The sequence below is a fragment of the Bubalus bubalis genome, chromosome 16 (genome assembly GCF_019923935.1).
Source record: "Bubalus bubalis isolate 160015118507 breed Murrah chromosome 16, NDDB_SH_1, whole genome shotgun sequence".
Lineage (NCBI taxonomy): Eukaryota > Metazoa > Chordata > Mammalia > Artiodactyla > Bovidae > Bubalus > Bubalus bubalis.
In genome coordinates, this window is record NC_059172.1 from 83,534,491 (window position 1) to 83,560,843 (window position 26,353).

The 26,353-nt window shown below is 33.3% G+C and overlaps 1 protein-coding gene across 4 annotated transcripts in view; it reads left to right on the top strand.

Annotated features, from left to right (window-relative positions):
- The window catches only part of GRIA4 (glutamate ionotropic receptor AMPA type subunit 4), a 673,155-nt gene that overhangs the window by 618,243 nt on the left and 28,559 nt on the right, over positions 1–26,353 (top strand). For all 4 annotated transcript variants that reach the window (XM_025267033.3, XM_025267032.3, XM_025267031.3 and 1 more), the window contains one exon: positions 4,668–4,915. In XM_025267033.3, coding sequence (XP_025122818.2) covers positions 4,668–4,915 — 248 coding nt within the window. The remainder of the gene's footprint in view (positions 1–4,667; positions 4,916–26,353) is intronic.

Sequence of the window (26,353 nt, forward strand, 5' to 3'; positions counted from 1 at the left end):
TATAAAGTATTTGTAGATTTTTCTAAAACTGTAAACAATAGTCATGACAATATATTTTATTAACCATATGCTATGAATAAACTTAATTAGCCAAACTTTTTTAATTTACTAAGTGCATCCCAGTCTCTAAAGCTTAATATAATAGCATACTGCTCTAATACATTTGAGCATAACTTCAAAACCTTGCTAGAAATCTAAAAGGTGAAAGTGTTAGTCACTCAGTTGTGTCCAACTCTACAAGCCCAAGGACTATAGCCTTCCAGGCTCCTCTGTCCATGGGATTTTCCAGGCAAGAATCCTGGAGTGGGTTGTCATTAAAGTTTCACCCAAAAGAAAGTAGGTAAAATGTAGTGATTTGCCTAAAAATCAGTATAAATAGTATACAAATTTGTTCTATTCATTGCATTTTACTGAAAAATGATGGCTGGTTTTCATGTAAATAAAGCAAATGTTTATAAGTTCATCATTCTGCTTTGAGTGAAAAAGGAGAAAAGAAACATCAGAGTGATTTCCTGAAAATATTTCAAAGCTGACTCTCTGTAAATCTCTTTGTCATCAAGTACATTGAAAATATTATTTCTAATCTTTATAGAATTTTTAAAAACTTCTCAAATTTAAAAAACTAATGAGGTAAATAAGAGAATATATTGACTAAAAATATAGGAATAAAGAAAGCTGCTTCCTAGACACAGTGTCTTCCATATAAGTTGTTCAGTCACCCTGCCCTATGTCCTTTCTATCCTATCCAATTCCAATTTTAAAATTGAAAGAGTTTCATAAGTATAGGTATTTATGCTGTAGAAAAGTTGAACCCAAATGGGGCAAGAAAATCATTTTCTCTGGAAGCACACTTCCAGGAATGCATAAATTTCAGTTCTCTGATAAAAACCTCCTTCATTTCCTACCCTGTGTTCTTCCTCCTCTCTCATACATAATGACCTGGTTTAAATAAACTATTTGTCTGATAGATTGAAGAAATAGACCATGAAAGGTATTTTCGTCCCTATGAAAATGTTTTCTTACAGGAACACAGTAATGGTACATCTGTCAGCTTCACTAAATTGCCTCAGGCAGTTATCTATACTCAGGACTTCAAAAAATGTTGCCGTTGTTCTGGGAAAAGATTTAAACCAAGCGGAAAATAACATCTGAATTCAACTATTGCCTTGGTTTTGCCCCATTAAGAAATTTGATAAGTCTCTTGTTATGTGCACCTTGTTAAGCATACACATAGAGGCATTTAAGGAGAAGGCAATGGCACCCCACTCCAGTACTCTTGCCTGGAAAAATCCCATGGACGGAGGAGCCTGGTAGGCTGCAGTCCATGGGGTCGCGAAGAGTCGGACACGACTGAGAGACTTTACTTTCTCTTTTCACGCTCATGCATTGGAGAAGGAAATGGCAACCCACTCCAGTCTTCTTGCCTGGAGAATCCCAGGGACGGCGGAGCCTGGTGGGCTGCCGTCTATGGGGTCGCACAGAGTCGAACACGACTGAAGCGACTTAGCAGCAGCAGCAGCAAAGGCATGTAAAGAAATTTTGTGTTTATCACTTAATGACTGGCTTTTGTAAAAGCACTTTTACATTATACCTGATTTGAACACACTGATTTTCATTTCAGTGCAATTTTATCCTGTGCCTGCTTGTCATCAGTGAAATTATGAATGCATAAATGAGGCAGATTAATATCTCAGTTGTTATAATATGATCATAGTGAATTGTTGAGCTCTTACTGGAACTTCAGTCTTGCTGCATAAGCTACTAAAAGCAGGAAATAATTCACATGATAACAACGTAAATATCAACTACAGTGTATGACATTTTTATATTTATATTAAAAGCAGAAATGGCAAAATACTTAATTTTGAGAAATTAAAAAGAAAGCAATTTTTTAAATCTCCAAGAATTATTTTAAATAACAAAATAGTGTTCTAAATTAAATAGTTTCCCATATATTGTGTTTCATAATAAAGATGAAACTGACATTAATTTTATGATTTTAAAAAATAGTGATATATTACCTTTGCTTATTACCTTGAGCATATTCACTCCCCAAACCTGATCTTTACAGTTGAAGATGAAGATATTAAAAGTGCTATTATCATTACATTTATGAACTTGCTGGGTCTGCAGAAATTTCCTGAGTTTAGCCTGTCTTATCAAATTTATAATGATTACCTTGCCCTCGTTCCTTAACAACACCCTCTTACAGTGACAGGTAAGGCACAGCAATATTATTTCCAGTGCTTTACTTCTTGAATTCTCCCACTTCACCTTCTCCGCCATGTGGATTTGATTTTTTCTAAACCATGCCCCTTTTAAATCAGAATCAGAATTTTTAAACACTAACATTGTGACACACCATGTAAAATTTTTTTATAAAGAGTTTCTTTCATCATTCCTAATTTATATTATACTGATACATAAGAACTGTTAAGCATAATTACACTAAAGATTCCTCTTTCTTCAGGATTTTAAAGGAGTTAGTTTCTTTTGCATTTATGGTATATGTAATCAATATGACTTAAACAAATACAGCAGTAATTTTCCTCACATTAATATTATGGGAATGGACTACAATAAAATATCAATAACAAAGGTATTTTATTCCTTTACAAAAATCATTTGCTTTAATTTTCTGTTGCATTTATATTGTAAAATTACTTGCATAATTACCAAGCCCTAAAATCTTTCTTTTTTCCATTTTGCTGTGTTAGTTTTGTTTACTTGTTTCTTGTTCCTGTAACGAGATACTGAATAATAAGAAAGTTGGCAAGTAACAAGCATGATTCTTGTATTCTTAAATTTTTTTAAAGAAATTTTGATCAAAATAATACTCAGATTTTATTTCTTCTAGTTTCAATTTAGTATACACAGTGAAGCAAAAAAAAAATATATATATATATATATATATATGTATTACTATTTGGCTGATAGATGTTTACCATCAAGTCTCTAAATTGAAATAACCAGAATAGATGTTTAAAGACAAGATTAAGTAATCCAGAGAGTTTATGATTTTCAGAGATTGGAACTCACTATAAAATGGAATAGTTCATTCTCTGGAAGAGAACTTCATTATTAGAGATGAAATGAATGAGGCCAGGCAATATGGTCTCCCTAGTGGATCTTATTAATTCAGATAATCTTCTGCCCTGGAACCACATAGAATCTTTGCAACTGAAATATAGTTGGCATAGAATGTTCCTAATATGAGGATTTCTGTAGCGAGAAGAAACCTGTCATTACCTGAACACACGTACACAAATATATCAGGATCTCTGTATCATGGGATATTTTTAAGTGTTAATAATGTAAAAACATTTCAGATACCTATTTCCTGAAATAAATAAGTTCTATTTCCTGAAAATTTTCAGGATATCTATTTGCCATCTGATATTCATCACTATCTGAATGTATATTAACATAAAATATCAGGAGTTCGATTTTTTACATATGCAAATATCTTGTATGGCTTATTGTATAGGTTTATTGATTGCTAAATTCCCATCTTATGAAGTGAAAATTTTGAACACCACTTTGAATCAATCATCTGAGTAATTTGCTTTTGCCCAGAACATGTATTCTTAAGTTTGCTATTCAGGTTCCTTGTCAGTTATTGAATATCTGCTTCTTGTTGGATTCTATCTTCTGGTAACCAAACAAAGTTGGCTTAAATAAGTATACACGATAGTCAGAATTTGGCCTCATGCATAGAGTCAAGTTTGGTGGAAATCTCCATTGCTTTTAGTTTTAATCCAGGTGCAAAATTTCCCCACTTTGCTATTGAACAAAAATAACTAAACCAGATAAAAGTCTGTGCATATCTTCGTATTAACAAACACCAAACAGGATTCAGGCTTTTCTATTTTATTAAACACATCCTTAGGGACATTTGCATTCACTTGGATATCTTTTCAAATTAAAAAAAAAGAATGTGTGGATAAAAAAATTTAATATAAATGCAGATACCCACAAAAGGAATTGAATAAATTAAGTACAAAAAGCAGTGTAGATCGAGCCAATAAATAAAAAAAATAAAGTTTCTTTACTGAAGTCAAGGGATTAGAAAAACTAACTTTCCAAAATAGAAAGTGGAAAAACAGGAATCATTTCTCTTTAAGTTTAATGTATGTTCTATTTGTACACTTTGTTAGAAAAGGTCTAAAAATGCTTTGGTAGACCTAAAATTTGATTCTTGTTTTATAGATATTTGGTTTACAAACTAGGGCAGATTTCTCCTCCTCCTTTGGTGCTCAACTACTGACTTGATAGGAACTGCATATTTTGTATGTATCTTTTTAGAATGGTTCTCATTAAAACTTGGAGACATGGAAAAATATAAAAATAAAACAATATAACAATCCTCCTTGTTTGCTATAATTCAGTACAACTCTCTCTATGGATGTATTATTTTATAAAAACAATAAGTTGTACTTTAAGCAGTTAACTAGGGTAATTATGACATGAGGTACCTTTTTCATCAAATATCACTTTTAAATATCTTTCATTTCATTGATTTTCTTAATGGTAAAAGGCAGTTTTCTAATTATGACAAATTGGAATTAGGGGGTAATGTAAAAGGCTTTATCCTGATTCCAGTTCAGTCAATATTAACATCTTGTTCCCTTCTTTCCTGTATTTAATTTTATTTTAATTTCCTCCAGAGATCAAAAATAGCAGTGTATGAAAAGATGTGGACCTACATGCGATCAGCAGAGCCATCAGTGTTCACTAGGACTACAGCTGAGGGAGTAGCTCGTGTCCGAAAATCCAAGGGCAAATTTGCCTTTCTCCTGGAGTCCACTATGAATGAATACATTGAGCAGCGAAAGCCATGTGACACAATGAAAGTTGGAGGAAATCTGGATTCAAAAGGCTATGGAGTAGCAACGCCCAAGGGCTCCTCATTAAGGTGGGTGGAATAGTATAACAATATAACATGTGTTGTTATAGTATTCCACCTTCCCTGATGTCCCTGAGATAATTATTTTGTTTTGTGTGTGAACATGGTATGTTTGTTTGTTTTTCTTTCTCTCCATTTCATATTTTTTGGTCAACAACCAGGTAATTTTTTTTTTATTTTAGAATAATTAATCATAATCGACATATATCTTTTAAGGCCATATAAAAACCAAACTGGTTGAACACTAGCTGCTGCCAGTGGGCCTAAAACATGGGTAGCATATGCTTCTATATCTCATCAACTTTTTTTGGTCACTGAAATCTACATTCTCATTGTGTCAGTAATAATTCTACATTTTTCATTATTTTTTAAAATTACGCCTGCCCACTAGTTTCTATGAAGAAATCAACATCTTCTAGAAAAACACTTTTTTTTCCATTTCAATGTTTCATTTATTATGACATCATTATATTTTTAGAAAATCCTGATGTTGTACTGATGCTAACTTTGCAAATCACATTTATTTAAAAATGCAGGAGGGAAAACTGGGCTCTGATTTTATGGTGCTTACTCAAGTCACACTCTCACCTGTTGCAAAGGGAGTGTGGCGTAAGTAAGATCTGTAAAATTAGACCCAATAACAATGCAAAATTGTTAACACATAAACCCCTAAAATATGACTTATGACTAAAGCATCTCACATGTGGTTAATAGCCCACAAGTGTTAAAGTGGCACTTTAATTCTTAAGGAAATGTTGGTAAAACCTGCCCTTTTTACCCTTTTGGTCCTGGACATAGAAAATCCACATGTTTATGTCCAGGAGGCAGTGTTTCCTATTTTCCTTAAGTAATAAAGGCTGCTTTTTGGTTACTGGGGCTAGAATAAAGCCAGGGTCAAAAGTGACAACTGACAAATTACTCTGGTCTCAGTGCTGTTTAGGAGAGATTCATACAAAGCACAGATTCAAGAGGAAATCAGAATCTTTGCTAAAGGAATTAACCAAGAACCTGATCTTGAGAAATGATGTTTCTGGTAAGCCTTGGAAAATTAAGATAATAAGACCTGTACTATTGCCTAGTTAAGAATGAAAACGATATAATAATATATGATTGGTTTCAAAGGGGGAACTGCAGAGTGCTTTGGGTGTCTGTATTGGATGGTGGAGGAGTTGAGACAAATATAAGAAACAAATACTAGTACTGAAAAGTTGTGTTAAACCAATATTTTGTGCTTGTAAACAACACTGTAACAATTAGAGAGTGGTTTCATGTTATGTTCAAAAGGGATGGTTTTTAAAGAGATAGAAAAAAGTTAGCCAGTAAAGACAAATTTGAGTGTAAACTTTGGCAATTCTGAAGTCAGGTTTATTTAAACATACTTCCCATGTGAAGCTGGAGAATTGTGCAAGGGGGAAGTCCAACATAAATTATCCATGGGAATCCTCCAACTATAACAGAGGAATCTGTAGTTCTTAAATAATGCTGGGCAAAGTATAGATCAATAAATAATTGTGAAATATCAAAATAAATAAATCAATTATCCATGATAAAATTCTACCCCAAAACATGTTAGCTATTCAGAATCAGGCATCAGGATATTTGGTCTTTAAAGGGTTTATTTTGTTTAATGAAATATAAGAAAGATGTAATCTCAGTAAGGCCATGTGGCAAATACATCTCCATCAAAATAGTAACTACAAAAGTACAAAATATAAATTATTTTTAAAAAACCCAAAGGGAGACAGCTATGGTGGTTGATATGTAGATCACTGTTCAGACTATTGATTGCATTCACTGGATGTAGCATTTGCTCTTAGTTAATTCTCTGTGGATGTGGCTGCCTTGTCCTCTGTCTTGTGTCTACTGATAAAGGCAAGTTCCAGGGACTGAATTTGGCCTACAGATACTGGTGCGCCGGACTCCCATTGATAGCAACAGTGTTCCCGTCTTAAATGTGCCACTTTGTCAAATCCACACTACAGGGATTGTTTGGGGGGAAGCTGAAGGACTTCATCTGTCTAGAACTGTATAATAATCAGCTCTGGCCTCCCCCTGCTTTTCCTGTCTTTCCCTGGATCTTGTTAATGAGGCAGTTGTTAAACTCAGCTTCCTGGGTGAAGAGTTTGTTTATGTGCTTTGCTTTATACATGCCACAATTTCCTGAGCAAGCTGGCCCCTGCAAGACAAAAACAGTCATTTTGTCCTGCCTTTGAGAATACTGGAAAGGCACTGAGGGTTAACCAGCATTCACCTTACCCACACCTCTTCACTCCTTCACACTTCGCCCTACTGAGTAGGAGGCTCATTAAGCTTAAATTCTTGTTCTTATTCAACCAGTAACCTTCTGCTTCAAAACAGGGAAACTAACGTAGAGAAGAATGTAGAGATGGACTAATAGGCAGCTTCTGTATAAAAAATAAAATGCAAAAGAATCACAGTCCTTAGAGCAAAATCCAGAGGGTATACCTGAATCAAAGTATCTTTGAAAGCTTTCTTCCTTATTTGTTCAGTTAAGAGTAAGTCTATTTTCCTGTAAGATCTTTTTTAACCAGATTTTTGGGTTAATAGTTCTGGATACAGTGAGACTGGTCTATTTCATTGTCATTAATTATGGCTTTCTTTCAAATGCTGCTGTTTTGATTCATGGGCAACATGAGACTTTAAGAAAAGGAAAAAAATCTTCCTTCTGTATAAGTATACATAGTAAAGTTGTATACTTTACTATCAAAATAGTACTTTCTTTTGTATATTATCTATATTACACTACTTTCTATACTTTTAACTTTGCCATGCAATAAGTAAACTGCTAAAGATTCCTTAGAGTGAATCATAATTTAGTTAATACAGATTTGTTGGCTATTACATGGTTTTTAAATGAGAAATACCCTTTTTAAAGATATTCATGGTATCTGGAATCTTCAAGTACCTCTAGGGAACCTAGAAGTAGATCATATCTTCAGAATTCTCCTGGCCTTTGTAAGAATGTGTATACTTGACTTTAACATTTGAAGTCAAGTTAAAGAACTAGTCTTCTGGGAATTCCCTGGAGGTCTGGTGGTTAGGACTTGTTGCTTTCGTTGCCCTGGACCCATGTTCAGACCTTGTCCAGGGAACTAAGTAATATCCTGCAAGCCACATAGTGCAACTAAAAATAAAATTTAAAAAGGAAAAAACTAATTTCCTCTACTTTTGTTATTCAATACTTATAATCCCCATTCACAGGTTGCCTTCTCTAAAGATATGTAGTATTTGTGGACCTGTTGCTAGTATAAACTAATGATCTGTCAAAAAAAGGGTCTTCCAAGAGAAAGCAGCCCCAAAAGAACTTCAGAACTTCATCAGTGTTTGAAATCTGGAGGGAAAAGAGGTCCAGTTGGACTTGGGAGCTGATCCTTTGAAACCAAGCACATCATGCTTAGTTTGAAAGAAGCCAACTTAGAACTCCCACAGTAATAGCGTGGCAGGAGGGGACGAAGAACTAAGAATGGGAATAGCAGGGCACATCTTCATTGGACTTTTTATTTGAGTGTTTAACACAATCATTGCCCTCATCAGACACTTGGCTCAATTCTAAATCTGTATCAGAGTAGGTAGAGTTCTCTGTATGCCAAATTATGTTTCTTCCACTTTGGAGTATTTTTTAGAGCAGATATATTCAATTTGACATTTAAATTCATGTGTGAAAAATATATTATCTGTAAACAACCGCTTTCCTATGTAAAATTTGTGGGACATATTTAATCATCAGTTCAGGAGTTCTTAGAAAGTTTAGAAAGGAGGAGTTTCTTCAAATTGTAAGAATAAAATCACAGTCTATTTTTGGTGTTAGTAACAAGTCAATTTTTAGCACTTAAGGTAGACACTAGTAAAACTTAAAAGTGCAGAAATTTAAAGCTGAGTACTTATTAGTACTCGGCCTCAAGTACTTTTAATTTGTTTTCTGGAAATGAATTACAGGAGATTAGTACACAATTTTGTGGGTTTTTTTTTTTAACTATTATGGGAAAAGAGAGAAATTCTCATTTATAAATATCCTTCATTTTATTTGGTGTCATATTAAAAATGCTACAGATAACATATATTAAAAAAATGCTACAGATAACTGACATATTTAAAAATGCTACACAAAAACTTAGTTCTTATGATCTCTTTATGTTTTGGAACTTAGTCTGATAGCCTAGCCTAGGGATTAGAAAAATGCACTCATACAGACATCAATAGCACCTCTCAGCATACAAACACATGCAATTCCCCCTGGCTGTGATATGCTTAAGCACTTACCCTATTTGCTGTTAGAGATGTGGAAATACCAAGTATTTCACATTCACATGGTAAAGGTATCAGTGTTAAATGTGTCCCAGGGAGAAATGCTCCTCTTTAGCATTCATACATTCCATCATTCTCTTGCTTGATACTGAGTACAGTAGGAAACATAAAACTTTCCACTGCCATTTAAAATTTTAGGTTTTTCATTTAACTCTTTCCTACAATTAAAAGATGATTAAAATTACAACTTCCCATGCAAAGGAAAAAAATCTTGCATTTTTCTACATTTCTTTAAAATTCATCAAGCATTAACATTTTCCATTTTTCCCGCTTATTAAAAAAATGCTAATATGATTTGCCTTCATTCATTTGCCAATTTATTCAACAAATGGTTGTTGAGTTCCAACTGAGAATTTACCAAATAGATTTCAAGTTGTTCTCTCTAGGGTTATTTTGTGGCTAGCTAGGTAACACCATTTAACCATTTCTAAATTCAATATTCAGCTGTGTTTCTAAATCCAATATTCAGCTCTCCATTACATTTAGAAGCTATATTTTAGTAACTTGCCTGAGAAAAGTGAATAATATGTGGCTGTTTTAGTTTATACTACTTCATAGAGGATTAAATTTAACAAGATAAAATTGCTAAAAAAGAAGGTAAACCTTCACAAACTGATTTAACAAGAGATCTAAGACTAAATCTCCATTTTGACAGTGCAGTGAAAAGCCAGAATTCCACACTGCTGTTCTTTCATCCCACACTACTATCTTATAAACAAATACTCTTAAGTATAAAGAATTCCCCCAAAGAATATCTATATCCTATAAATTCAGGTTAATTCACAACTAATGTGAGTGCAGAATCTATAACCTTGAGTTATATGTGCCATATATATTTAGGAAACATAAAGTTGTCTCTAAGACCAAAGTTCATAATCTGATATGTATAAATATGCTGTGGATGTGTTTCCTCTTGGTATATGTCTAATAGCTGGACAAGTTCCATATTATGTCACTCATCTTTATGGATCATCTCACTATAAGAATTGGTTTCTAGAATTGCAGTATTAGTGTTCAGGTTATAAAGGGGACACAGAGAAACAAGAAAGCAAGTGAACAATGGGTCTGTTCAGCTAAGATAATATCAGCCGAGTTTGTTTGTACTGGTTTCTTATTCATATGTAAGAGAAGAAAGATAAAATATTTTGACAGTCATTTGAAATGAACTGGAAAATAGTAAAGACTATAGTTTATAATTATATTCTGTTTTAAGTAGAAATAAGAAACTGTAACCTGTTTATTTTATAAATGTTTATTTCTCCCCAAAACTCAGTCCTATAACTTCTGTTTTCAAAATGATATAACATACATTTGAGATAGCTTTGCTACAAGCATAATATCATATGCACCTGGCAACACCTGAATAGAAAGTCACCATTCAACTCTCCAAAATACCTCACCTGGCCTCAAACCTTCTCATAAATGACATTATATTGACTCCAAGAACATTTTATAAATAATAATTATACAAACAGAAGTTAGAAATACTATGAATACATTGTCTATCCTCCATTAATACCATAAATGGCTTTTTAATGATTGCTGCTGCTGCTGCTAAGTTGCTTCAGTCATGTTTGACTCTGTGCGACCCCACAGACGGCAGCCCACCAGGCTCCCCCATCCCTGGGATTCTCCAGGCAAGAACACTGGAGTGGGTTGCCATTTCCTTCTCCAATGCATGAAAGTGAAAAGTGAAAGTGCAGTCGCTCAGTCATGTCCGACTCTTCGCGACCCCATGGACTGCAGCCTACCAGGCTCCTCCGTCCATGGGATTTTCCAGGCAAGAGTACTGGAGTGGGTTGCCACTGCCTTCTCCTTTCATGATTAAAAGTAGTTTATTTTAAATGAATAGGTACCATACTTTCTGAAAACCTAAAATATTGTTAGGACTCACTTAAAGAATGAAATACACTTTGAAAAACTTTGTAAAGCCATTTCAACACATTGCTTTACCGTCACACAACTCAACAATGAAAAAAATATTAAAGGCATTAAAAATATTCTTAGCATTAAATTGTGCCTTTCAAAGTATACTATGCCAAAATGTGCAAGAAATCTATTGTTTTAAACTCTACTGACCAAAATCATGACATCATATTGAAATAACCATGGTTTTATTTATATTGCTTTTTCTCTAAGATTCTCAATGAAGAAAATGCACAAGTATTTTTTTTACAGAAATGGTAAAAATTCAATGTTTTCTCTAAGTGTTAATTCTTTGGGAGTTTGCCAAAATAAAAATCGAACTGGAGTCAATCAAACAAGTGTAACACAAGCAACTCACTTTCAAAAGCAATATGAGTAAATGGACCCCTCTCCATTGTTGCTTTACTATGCAAGTTTATATAAAAACTGTCAAGAACTATCTGCAAGCCCTCTGCTATTATGGAAGCCTAGTCATTTCATATTTGGAGCTGAGAGATATGCAACTTCTGAACATCCTTTTTGATAGAGTAACAGGCTAGAATACTATTAGTAAATAAGAGAAGATATCACCAGATCCCCAGTCCCTAGTCTCCTCTCTTTTTAGGCGCTTGTAACTAGGACCACAGAAAAAGTATTATCAAAAAGTCATTGCTACTGACTTAGCATGAAAAGCAAATGCTTTTTTAAAACCATGAGAAATAGAAAACTTAAAATTAAACAAATATTCAGAACCCTACATCAATATGCTAACCTTTGGCTTATGTTTGAGGCTAGGCTAGCCAGAAGTAAATAGGATCCCAAAAAAATGGACCTGATTGTCTTCCAGAGTAAATATGAAGGGCATAGACTAAAAACAAACAAACAAACAAAAAAAAGAATTACTTTCTATGAAATGATAAAGTAATGATAATATAAGGCAAAGAATCAGTTAGTCTATCATTTAATATTTTTAATTTGTTCACTTTTAAGACATAATGTTTGAATTTAGCTTAATGTATAACTCTAAAAATTGCTGGGCAGGCTATTTCAAAAATGAAATAATATTAGTAAAAATACAGCATTATAGCTTTCAAACCACATATATATATATATATATTTTTTTTTACCTGCTCCTTTTAACCCTCTTATGATGTCACTTTATTATAAAGGAAGACATAAATTAGAGATGTTAAGTGACTTGCCCACAGTCCCACACAGCTGAGATTGGAAATGAGATCTTCTGACTCTCTCCAGTGCTCTTATGGGAAAAGAACAACAACAACAACAACAAAAAACCTCTTTACTATAATTATAGTTTACTTTGAAAGGTTATTGAATAGATTCTATGATTATTCTATGTTCTGGTTTCATTAATATTGATAATTTCAAGGTATATTGAAAATACCCATGTAAGAGCTCAAGAAATTATAATATTTAATTCATATTATAAACTAAAGAAACTCTGCTAAGTTAACTAAACTAGACAGAGGTAGGTTTCAGGTCAACACAAAGAAAGATTTTACAACAATTAAAATTGGTTCAAATAATGGGGGGAAATTGGCTATGTTTCCCAAATTGTTCAAATAGAAGGGATTCTCACATCTCAGAGAGTACAGACAGTGACATTTAAATTCCTGTCTCATTTTGAGAGTCTGAGATTCTGGGTCATGTCCTGAACTGTCTTTAGGAAAACAACCAAAGAATTCTGTTATACCTCTTTGAAGCGGTGGACACTTAATAACACTAAGGGGAAATTCATTCCCAGAATTTCAATAGAAGCTCATTAGGCTTTGGGATTAAGTAATTCACTAATTAAGTAAATAGCTGCTTTTATCATAGTCTGTCTACAATGTGAAATGGAAAAGTATTTAAGGAAACCACTTCTCTGAGAGAACCAGAGAGACACAGTTCTTGTATAATTATAGAGTTTTAAAATTAGATACTGACATCAAATTTGGGGCAATATGCAAATCTGACAAAATCCTTTGAATTATATGAGTGGTAGTAAAACAGCTAAAGTGAAGCACATGTATGTAGAAGGACTTTCTTTGTCTTTTAAGAATGAAACATATTTTTCCATATCTAGATATGATTTAAAAAATTGATCTATATAATATAGTATCCTGTATTGTTTCAGTATGTAATACTTGAGAGTTTTGATTTTTAAGGGCACCATAATATCCCCAAACAGCTTTATTACTATTTAATTTCTTTTCCATTTTTTTCCTTCATCATAAATAGCAATCAGTTAATGCCCTGAAGCAGGAAGACTGCACAGCCATTGTGATTGTAACCAAGCCTGGCAGTGTACCTACAGTTTTTCTTTTTCATAGATTCTCAGATTATTTGGAATATAAAGGTATTTCTGTCAAAACTCTGTCATATAAGTGGTCTCCATGGATGAAGTAGGTGTTTTATAAAATATACTTTTTTTTATATTTATAGCATATATTTATGATTTCTGAATGTATCTTTTTCAAAAAAAAAAAGGAAAGTATTTCTGTATATTTTCTTTAGAATTTATAGAATATAATGGATAAAGACAGGTTTGTCAAAAGAGCCATTCTTAGAATATTCATTAAAGAAATAACGTTAAAGTTTCTAAGGATGAGAAAAATGTGCATATTTGTAGTTGCAAGAGTTTTATTGTGCCATAGAAATATTATGGAACTTTAAAGTGATTGAAGATCATAGGGTGAATCTAATGCTAAATAAGTAGTAATAGTAATAGACGTATAATACAGAATCTTCCATACAGTGTTTTTTCCCTGCATATATTCATAATAGCCATTTGAGTAACAGCTACAACATCCTTCATTTTGATATTTCTGGAATATATTGTGACAACCTGAGCTTCCAAAAGTACATCCATTTTCTCACTTGATGTCATTTTACTTGATAAAGAATTTTAATAAGTTACCCAAAGTTAAATAACAATAGCACATGATCTTGTATGGGTTCAGGCTCATTCTTGGTCTCCACTTTCCTCCATGTCTCACAGAATTTAATTAACTGTCTGGTATTTGATTTTTTTATGGGAGCCAGTCACTATCCCTGAAATTATGTCAAGGGGTATCCAGGAATTGGCTCTAAGGTCAATTAATTAGACAGTGGTCTCTGAAGAGATGAAGTCATTCAAGTAAGAAAAAAATATATCATGTGTAACTGACTTACTTTGTTGTACAGCAAAAACTCCAATTTAAAAAAAAAAAAAAAGACCATATCAAAGACCATATAAATGAAAAGAAAAAAAATTAATATCTACTACATATCAAGCATACATATATGAACATATTTTTTGGTATCTTCATCTGGACAGATGATGTTGTTGAAATTCAAGTCAAATAACTGAGAAATGATAGAACTGAAATAGAAGCCCATTGTTGTATAATTACCAAATCCATGCTCATTTCACTATGCTATCTTGTTTCTCTCCAAAGAAGCTAAGAGTCCTAGTTAGATAGACACGTTAAGAAAAAAAAAAAAATCCCATATTTATCTTACCTACAATTCCCTGTTTTGAAAAATTAAATCACATAGTTTGCAATCATACTCATCTCCCAGACTTTTTCTTAGTCTTCCAATCTAATGACCTATTAAGGGTTTTTTTTTTCACTTTTACAATAATTCTAGTTCATATCAGATTTAGTACTGCTCCAAATATGATGTTGCCTCTAGCACTATCATTATACCCTCAAAAGACATGAACATCAGGGAAATGGGTTGAAACATCACAGCATGCCTCTCCCTACCTGGGGAACTCTAGGTACTTTCATGGTACACCCTACATAATTCACTCCGGCTGATGAAAATTAACAAGTCAATGCTCTTCCATAAATTACTTTGCTCTAAATCAGTATTCAATTTATTGGAGCTCTAATAAAATAGACTAAAGAGCAGACAATTTTGTCCCCTTTACAAAGCTAATGTTGGTTTAATCCTTAAATGGATCTTAAGTTCAATTCAGTGAATGCTCCAGTATATCAGACAGTTGGTAGTGTCTTGTGAGACATGAGAAAAGGATCCGCCAGAACTGAACTTGACTTTAATACAAGACCATGTTCTATTATTGTTTAACTTTGGGTATTTCTCCCCTAGGAGGAGGACAGAGGAGAACTAACCAGCTCCAGGACTAAGGTAAGAGGGGAGTTTTCTTTCAAAAGAATGGGTTCCATTTATTTGAAGGAAACCCCTCCCCCACCTATTTTTAATCCTCTTTTCTTTATACATTTATATTTTTTTAACTTAACAGGATTAAGAAACCAGCTTGCCATCTGTGCATAATGGTTATTTGAATACCCACATACAAATGTAATAGCAGAATAAAAAACCTTCACACGTCTTATCAGTTATATGCTGAGTTTTTTTTTTATCATCATTAAACATCAGTGCCAGTCTTCTATTAAGGATTAGATTCTTACATAGGTCTTAGGAAATTGTCATCAGTTTGGAATTTTATTACATGTAAAATATGGATGGTAACTGACAATCAAACCATAATGGATAATAAGGTTGTGAAAATTTTGGTAAAATCCAAAGTGTTTCTATAGAAAATATATCATTATTAAGAAATTTTTTACTTTAACTAAGCAGCTGATGTAATTTAAATGATATATAATTGTAAATATGGTCAGGTTAGACTTGGTGTGAAGTAATATATATTAGTGAAATTTTAAGGTACCTTTTGAAAGCTGTGGTTAGAAAAATCTAAGAGGAAAGGGAGGTAATATTGTTTCAACCAGTATTTCTCCATGCTTATAGAAGCACTTACCAGGCCTCTTTCATTGCTATTAATGGTTTCCAGTGTTACTTCTCATGTTTTATGTTGTTATCCATAAACACAACATCAGTATTTCCTGAATTTAATACCCTATTTCAAATTGGTCCTTCCATAGGGGAGAAGTGCAAAGTGAGAAACAAGTGAAATTAAAAGTGAGAATTTATAAAAACATCAAGAATTTGAGATATTTGAAGAAGTCTTATGGATTATGGAGGGATCAGCTCCCAGATTCTATCCAGTAATATTTTTTTGTTATTGTTACTCTCAAGAAGGCTAGATCTTACATGACTCAAACAGATTTTAAGAAAGCTCTAGGATCATATAACTAAGACACTTGTGGATAAAGAAGGAAATTTTAGGAAAAAAAAAAGACATGTGCAGAAAGAATGAGAATTCAAGCAGTGAGTTGCTAGTAAATAATCATCTTTCAGAAGCAGTTTTTTCTTTGTTACAGATATGTTTAGAATCTTGACATCAGCTTAAAATTGGATTTGGGGGGTTTTAGTGAAAGAAAGTCATTTCAGAAGGATATATTATTGTTAGAGAGTGTTGCCTTCTGAGCAGGAACCATACTAGTCATGTAACTAGGAATGAAAATGAGAGGACACATACAAACTAGAAATTTGATTTTATACCAACATTTATGTAGATTAATGAGATTGCCTTGTCGTGCTAAGTCGCTTCAGTCGTGTATGACTCTCTCAATACCATGGACTGTAGCCCACCAGGCTCCTCTGTCCATGGAATTCTCCAGGCAAGAATACTGGAGTGGGTTGCGATGCCTTCCTCCAGGGAGCCTTCCTGACCCAGGCGATCAAACCCAAGTCTCCTATGGCACACACATTATAGGCAGATTCTTTACCACTGAGCCACTGGGGAAGCCCAATGATGTTGCAATGGTCATCAAATCCAGAAACCTAATTACTGAACTTTTAGCCGATAAAGCATTTTGTCAGATAGAACTTAACTTTGGCTTTCTCACTCACGGACTCTCTTAGTGAAAAGTATAGGCTATATTTAAGGTACATTATTTATTCCTAATGTATTTATTCCTGAATTTTATCATGCCAGATACATGGATTGCTTAAGCAAAAAAAAAAAAAGAAAAGAAAGAAAAAAAAGTCAAAATATTTTTAGTGAAGTATTGATGTGTTAGAATTTGACACCCACACAGACATTAGTTATGTCAGGTAGATCTGTTATATACTTTGAATTCTTATAAAATATATCATGATAATTTCATTCTAAGAAAGAATTGATGGTTCTGCAGTGATTTCTAGTCCTTTTGGATAACCTGAAATTGAGATAAAACATCATTTTTTCTTTTTTTAGTTTCTCAGTAAAGTGAAAGTACTGATCTCATGTTACCTACATTCAATTTATTAAATATATTAAGACTAGATGGTGAAAGTGCCCAAACTGGTAATTTAAAAAATATCCAACCCCTGAGCTAATAGCTTAAAGACTGTGTGATATTGATCTAGTATTAACATCAATAGGAGCAACAGTAGGTGAGACTATTTTAATAATTTAAACTTTCTTCTTAATAAAAATAAATGAGAGAATATGTTTCTGTTTTGAAATATGATTGTATGCCCTGTCGCTCTCAAAGATAAGAGGTTTGTATTTTACTTAGGATGGCATAAGCTTATACTATTCACAGACAAATGTATTTAGAAATCCAAGTCTTCAGTTCTTTTCAGAGAATAATGGAAAAGCCACACATTCTCCTAGTTATGAGCCCTCTTTGGCAAATTCAGATAGCTTCTTTTCAAGACCCTATTTTTACCAAACAATTTCCTTTTTCTGTTTTTGCTATTCTCCCACCTAACCAAAATCTGAGTCAAAACTTAAAGATAGATGAAACAAAATCACTTAAAAGACAAACTATAGATTTTAAGTTATATTTAAAGGCTGTGCACGCATGCTCTGTCACTTCAGTCATGTCAAACTCTTTGCGACCCTATGGACTGTCAATTGCCTGGCTCCTCTGTCCATGGGATTCTCCAGGCAAGAATACTGGAGCAGGTTGCATGCCTTCCTTCAGGGGATCTTTCTGACCCAGGAATCAAACCAACAACTCATGTCTCCTATATTGGCTGGCCATTCTTTACCACTAGAACTACCTAGGAAGCTAGTCTATTACTAAAAAACAGAAACCTTAAATGAAAGAGAAAAATTAAAACTTTAATATTTTCTTTCAAGAACTTGATAGGAAATTTAAAGTATTTGTATATAAAGATTAGGTAGATGTATTTAGTGAATTAAATACATATTTATATGTACAACAAAATAAATCTTAATCAAGTTAAACCAAATACAATTGACATTTAAAATCTTTTTATGATAAATTAAATTTTTAATTTCTGAAATATGCTGAATTATATTGTTCTACGTAGAAAAAATATATTTAAAGGCAGTATGTTTTATTTGCTATACTAAAATAGATTAGAACTGAACTACAGAAATACTAGTATCTGTGATTTTTATCTTTAACTTTCATTGAAAGTATCAGATTTCCCTTGATATTCACAAACATATTTGATTTTATCTTTTAGTATTCTTTCTTTGGCTACACAAACTGAACTGGTGATCCCTTTATTTTAACTATCTATAATATGGAATACCTTCTTAGATTATTTTGTTTATACAGTGGACAAAAGTTCTAGAGTCAGTAATTTCATATGTTCCTCTTGCCGATATTTAACAGACAGTTTTGAAGCCTTTTGCGTTCTTTTATTTTGTTTTAAAACATTCTTCATATCAGGTCTTCTCAAAATTTATCAGGTTCCATGGTTGAAAGATTCTCTTTCATTGTATAATACACTATGCTTTCATTTGAATGGTTGCTTGAAAACTACCACCTTAAGTCAACTCATTGAGATATCATCCTACATTTAGTTATTGCCTGCTTACTCTATTTCTTGCCCTGCACTGGGACTGAAAATGTTATAAAGTATCACAAGACACAGCTGCTGCTTTCCAAGGAGAAAAAAATGTACAGCTAACATTGTAATGAAATGTTAGAGCAAATTTGAGTGTACTACATAATATATAGATAATTTAAAGAAGCAGGAGGTAATTAGAATATCTGGGAAAGATCTGATAAAATAGGTTCAGATGTACCAGTTGAATGAATAAGTCAATGAGTGATTATTGGAAAATTATAAGAAATTTAGAAAAGCTAAGAGAGAAAAAAAGGAATTCCTGGTGAACTTTCTATCATGAGACTGGAATTCATTCTGAATAAAATATATTTGAGATTATAAGAAAATAAGACTGGCTAGAGGAAGAGAAGTTCTGTTTGGTAGACTAGTGCTTAAGAGGCTGGGCTTCTGTGTTAGAGATACCCAGGTTCCATTTCCATTTGCCATTTACTAGCCATGAGGATTCAATGAGGATTCAGTGAGAATACACATAACTTGACACAGAGTCTGGCTTAATAAAATTATATTGTAAAGGCATATGTAAACTGAATTGTTGGAAAGCCATGAATACCAGAAAGATTAGAATAGTATTTTAGAGGCAATCAGGAATCACTGAAAGTTTTTGACAAAGCACTACATATGAGCAGAGAAGCAAAGTTATTTTGACTGTGAGCATCTGAGAAGGGACTGAGTCAGTGGATCTTGTCTCAGGTGATAAGGATTTTGATAAGGTGGTGTCAATGTAATAGAAATGAAAATAGGTGACATTTTCAGAAAAACAGTTCTTAATGGATGATCGACTATGAGAAAGGAGAGGAAACAAAAATTCAAAGATGAAACTGAGTTTTTGTGACCATCTAATTCATTATACTGATGCTTCATTATGATGCTATTCTTGGAAACTCAAGATTACATATTGTAAAAGATCAGCACTTAAATCATTAAGAACCTTGTAACAAAAAAACCTATCCAATTTTAACCTTAGGAGAAAATAAATGTTACCATCAAATGAAATCAAATCATCATTTAGGTTGTTAGTATTGTTTTTTAAAGAAAGTCATCTACTGTAATTTCTTTTAGGAAGGATCAGGCCAGTTGACAGGATTATTTGCTTTTTAAGATTTATCTCAGCTGAAGGAGTGTTTAGAGAGAACAGAAGTTGCCGACTTAATAGGGCAAGGTATATGAGTCAAAACTTAACCAAAAGGTAACCCCTACCAAGCATAAAAAACTTCTCAGGAAAAAGGAAATTTTCCTTAGAGAGCCATAGGAAGGATGAGTATAGTTTAACTTCACAGGATGACAGAAAGCAAAGATACCATAGTTCTGCGGGAAAGAGCACTGGACTAGAAGGCAGAAGACCTGTGTCCCAGCTGGGCTTTGTTGAGCAAGTCACCTAACTTTCATTAGACCCCAGTGACCACACCTATAAAATGAGAAAGTTGTAGACAACCTCTAAACCACAGTTTGACTCAAATATTATAGGATTCTAGTTCTTTAAACAATCAATGAAAGCTTTTAAGAACTGGCAAAGGATGGAAGAAGGAAACATGGTCGGGGTACATGGAATGGAATAGTTTAGAATTCTGGAAGGTGTATAAAGAGAATAAAGAGAATGGTCTAGGAGATGAAAGTATCTAAAGTTTGGGGTGGGACAGGGTCTACATAGAAAATGACAGTCCAGACAAAGCATCTTTCTGAAAGGCCTAGTATTTTTGAAGTTTTACTTTAGAATGATGATAATCACAACTTTAAAAAGTGAATAATAACCAGAGGTAACTTGAAGCACTTAATCTAGATAGTTATGATCTCATCTTGAAATAAAACCCTCTTTTGTACAATTTGATCATGGATAATGATAACAATGGGGTGGCTTAGGGCAGGGACTTTATCTCATATAATCTCAAACTGCACACTCAAAAGGCCACCAAAAATAAAATTTACATTATTTAATATGACTACATTTTCTAAATATTATGTAAGGATAAATAAAAGTATCTTTTGACAACATTTATTTTAAATTTTTATTGATTTAACATACAGTCCTTTAAAAAAAAACCCATATATGATGTGTTTTCAGAATGATCACAAATGGAGTTAATATCTTGGAAATTCATTTCTGCCAAATCATAGTCTAAAAACCTCTTCTCTATTAAAATTCTGGAGCCAATATGGGTCACAGAAATATTTTTACTTATCTTTAATAAGCATACTTGAAAAGTCATTAATTAATTTTAAAATAGGTTTATTAGAATTGTCAGAGAGAGTTAGACACCCTTCCTCTACCCCAGCCAGGCTAAGAATTAAATTGATATGAGACAGATTACAGGAGAAAATCAAACAAAAATTTAATAACATGTATACAGGGAAAGACCCAGGAAAACTGAGTAACTCACCAAATGGCCCAAACCCTCACCTTAAATCCATCTTCAACTAAAGACAAAAGAGATTGTTGAGGGTAGTGATTTGGTACCTCAAATGGGGATAAACACAATTCACATAGAGAGGAAAAAGCAAATATTTGGGAAACAAATGCTTGAGCCATGGGGAGAGAGTGGGATGCTGAGTAGACTGTGATCTCTAGTTTTCCCAACACACCTAGCCCATATTCTCTGGTGTTAGTTCTATTCCTATAAAAGGCCCTCTACCTAAATTCTTAAGGCAGTTAGCAAGGTCAAAGTTTCTTCCTGAGCCTTTCAAGCCTTGATTGTTTTCAATTTGAAATAATTTGCATGCCAGAAATATTTGGGGGCAACAGATTTTGTTCACCTATAGTCTCGTCTTTGAAGTTTCTTTTAGACATTTCATCGTCCAGAATTTGACTTGATATGTTGCTTTATAGCTCATCAAATCAACCACATAGTCTGACAACTAATCAGTTTATTTCAGGAGGCCATGATGCAGGTGGGCTCTCAAAGTTAGGGCTATATGGTGCAAACAATCAGGTAGGAGGTATTTGTATGGAGGCAAAAAAACCACAAAGGTTAATGATTGAAGTAAATTATAAACCCAGTATCTGAGTCCTGAGAGCCGCCAGTCAAGATTTCTAGATAATCAAGACTGAAGCATGTTTTGCGGTATGAAATGTCTTCAATGATGTCATTAGGTATTCAGGTAAATTTCCTGAGAATCTTACACAGCAATAGTCAAGAAGTTTGTCTAAATATAGGCAATTATTGTGATCGCTCAAGTTTATATCAAATTGTTCAGCTTCAGTTTGCAGGGCTTCAGGAAAAGGGCAGCATTTATTCTCAATGATTCCAAGTTAAAATAAGAAGCAGAAGAAAAACTGAAAACACTAAGCTTTTTTTTTTTTTTTTCTAAAAATTACCCTTACTTCTATCAAAGAAAATCAAATTAAGACTAATTCGTTTTCAAAATAAATGTCATTAAATTTGCCTTGGTTATCTACCTAAGTCCAGCAAAAACAGTAATTGATCTGCTTTGCTGGAAATTTTCAAAGGAATCTCCAGATTAAATTTTTAAATGCCTCTCATACCATGAAACCATGCCAAGGACTTGCTACCAGATTTACCTGTAATATATATAAATTTGGGTGAATTCTTCTCATCTTGAAAAAGAAAGTGAAAGTCGCTCAGTTGTGTCCAACTCTTTGAGACCCCACAGACTACACAGACCATGGAATTCTCCAGGCTAGAATGCTGCAGTGGGTAGCCTTTCCCTTCTCCAAGGGATCTTCCCAACCCAGGGATTGAACCCAGGTCTCCTTCATTGTAAGCGAATTCTTTACCAGTTAGCCCACAAGGTCTCCAAAATATCCTGAGTTTCCTGCGCCTTCCAGGAAATAACCTTTCTTACTCAACTGGTAAGGCTGCTAGGAACCATATAAGAAAACTACCAGGCTATTTTTCCAAAGGGTTTTATGGCTCCATACAGTTGATCTTAATTCCTTCAAGCTGTGTGGACATTTTTAAATGTGACATTCCAGTCAAAGCCTTGATAATATAACCAATGTTTCTGATTGTCTTCTAATACAAGGAGTACAAATTCTTAGTGAAAGTATGTAAATAAATATATAGCATGTAAAAAAATATATTTTTATAGTATGTAAAAAAATATAAAAATACTCACTAAGAGTTTCTAAATTCTGAGGGGATCAGTTAGGAAGAAAAAGATGTTTCAATTCTTTTTACATAGGTACAATTTGCCAAATTGCTATAAGTTAATAGAAGAGGAAATATTTCTTTGTATCTGGAAAGCAATGATGAAAATGTCAGTAATATTTCAGATAAAAAGTTATAAAAATTATAAATCATATTCATCAGTTCATTCAGTTCCATATAATTAATTCTTATTGATCTTGATCTTTTATTAACAGTTTTATGAAGCCATTAGGTTTTTCATTAGAATTCTATAGTCTCTTAGCAGTTTAGTGTCGTGATCTAAAAGTTATCACAAACTTATATTTGTCCAAAAATCATTTCTATGAACATCTTCATTTTCTAAGAGCATTTTAGTAAAACAAAAACTATCTATGAATGACAAAAACTTAAAATCACATAGTTAAAGATCTAATTGCAATGCAATTGGCATGGAAATTTGTCTATTTCTGTGACATGCAATATTTTAAGATAATAACTAAAAATATGACTGATAACATACCAGGACATATCTGAATTTTAGGAATTTCATATAACCTCTAGAACACCTGTATTACCCACACGATACACCTAAGATTTATCATTGCTCATTTAACAATGATTTCCATATACTTTAATGTACCAATGTTTTTTAATTTAGTATCTCTCTTTGAGATGTTTCAGGGGCCCTATGAAACATCTCAAAGTTAAGTAGAGGCTCAAAGGGACTTTATTTAGAATTTTGATTTGGGAGACTTTCTCAAAGTTATCAAAATGTCTTAAATCACTTGATCAAATACGATTATAGGTCACTGTAAAGCAATACTTATTCACTTAACCAAAGTGACAATAAAAGATTTCAAAGGCATGTAAATATATGTATTTACATATATATACAAATATTCCAATAAAGCTTTATCTCTTAACAAGACTCCCTTACAGCATAATTTTTTTCAATGTGATCCATGACACATTTTAATAAACCCAAATATCTTTAGTTCTCTGTAATAAGAAGACAAAAAATAGATTTATTTAACAATTAATGTTTCAGCATTTTATCTTCTCTGGAAATGATCTAAACATTCAGGAATTCCCATCATTTAACTTAGCAAAACTCTAAAGCTTCAAGTTACCAAAACAAATTTGAGGAAACTATTTTTAAGTAGCTATGCCATAAAACATAATTATTATTAAAGATTTCACCTAAAAACTTTTGTTTCATTTAAACTTATTTAATTACCTGTAAAAATTTTATCATACAAATTTATCATTTTTGCCGACCAAGTTTGTAACAGAGATACCTGAATGTATTTAACTTGTGGTAAACCTAGTAGTCAGACTTTATTTTTTTGGGCTTCAACTGCAGATGGTGATTGCAGCCATGAAATTAAAAGACGCTTACTCCTTGGAAGGAAAGTTATGACCAACCTAGATAGTATATTGAAAAGCAGAGATATTACTTTGCTAACAAAGGTTGGTCTAGTCAAGGCTATGGTTTTTCCAGTGGTCATGTATGGATGTGAGAGTTGGACTGTGAAGAAAGCTGAGTGCTGAAGAATTGATGATTTTGAACTGTGGTGTTGTAGAAGACTCTTGAGAGTCCCTTGGACTGCAAGGAGATCCAACCAGTCCATCCTAAAGGAGATCAGTCCTGGGTGTGCATTGGAAGGACTGATGCTGAAGCTCAAACTCCAATACTTTGACCACCTCATGCAAAGAGTTGACCAATTGGAAAACACCCTGATGCTGAGAGGGATTGGGGGCAAGAGGAGAAGGAGATGACAGAGGATGAGATGGCTGGATGGCATCACTGACTCAATGGACATGAGTTTGAGTTAACTCTGGGAGTTGGTGATGGACAAGGAGGCCTGGCATGCTGTGATTCATGGGGTTGCAAAGAGTTGGACACAACTGAGTGACTGAACTGAACTGAACTGAAACCTAGTAGAATATAAGCTTTACAATTAATGCTGGTAACTCTTGAGATAGGCCTATTTAATTAAACCAACAAGCTTAAACTTGCTTTTACTTACTAAAGATTAATCTTAAATCAGGTACACTGGAAAACATTTGGGTTAGTTTCTACTACATTTAGAAATATTTAATTCATAAGCACTTATTTTTAAGGCAATTAAAAAGAGCTCTTTTGGAAATTAATTTTGATAATATCATTTGGAGATAGAAAAATACCATATCAATAATCCACATACATAAACATAAACACAACCAGAACTCTCATAGATTTCACTGTAAAACTTAAGTCATGAATCAGGTATATCACAAACTCACTAGTTTATAAATAAAAATTGGAAAAAAATTATAATGCTCAGATTTTTATTATTTGTGGAAAAAAACTTATATACTTGTCCTTGATAAATCTTTAAGGAGGATGTGAATTAGATTTCCTCTGAGGGAGCACTTCCACATACCAGTTCACTCTTGGGGCAAAATCTTCCACTATTGCTTCTTTTAGCCCCTAAATATCAGCCCCCAGTTTCTGGGTTTCCATCTCATACTATGTGAGCTCAGCACTATCAGCTTCCTTTATTCAATTAATACTCCCTAAACAGTGGGTTTACCTGCCCCATCTTACAAAACCAGGCAAGGGAAGACAAAATGCTCATCCCTACAATATCATCAAGGCAAAAGAAATGCAACCGTCTTACACAAAGTCCACTCAAATACATAAATTTTAATAAATTTCCATCTCAGTTCTACCAGTTCTGTAACCTTAGCTTCCAATAAAATGCCATCAACAAGTCTCAGTCTTACAAGGAGTCCCAGAAGCTTTTTATCCCCCAGCCATTTGCTTCATTCCTATACAAAGGTTCTGATGACCCTAGTAAGGGGTAGACCCAAGGGACCAAGGCTCTTTTGTCAATATTTAACTTGATTAATTGGCCTAACTGTTGCCCCGAAAAAGTTGCAGTTTTCTCAGTTTCCTCAGTCTTCTTAATCTTTTCCTTCCAGCTTTTAAAATTTAACTAAACTGAAGTAATTAGAGTAGACTTGTTTGGGATCTTTACTGTTGGAGAGAACCATTATGGGGTCCTTTGGACTCACACAATCTTAGGTAGTACTGTATTATAAAACCTTTGTTTTGATCCCACAAATGCTCATTTTATTTATCCCAATTCTTAATAACCATCTAAAGATTTTCATTCTGCTTTGATTAGTCCCATGACTCTTCCCTTTCTGATTCCTCTTTATTCCCACTTTCATTATTTGTTTTATTTACTTTATTATTTAACAACTCTTTAGAATTTTTTTCTTTTTGGGAAGAGTCTCTTTCCCAAAAAGACACTCTTTCTCTTCCATTTGCTTATTAATAAACAATGTTTTTATTAGCACCTGTAAGACCCACTTAGAATATGAATTTAATAAGGCTTCCTGAAAAGATTTTCTTTTA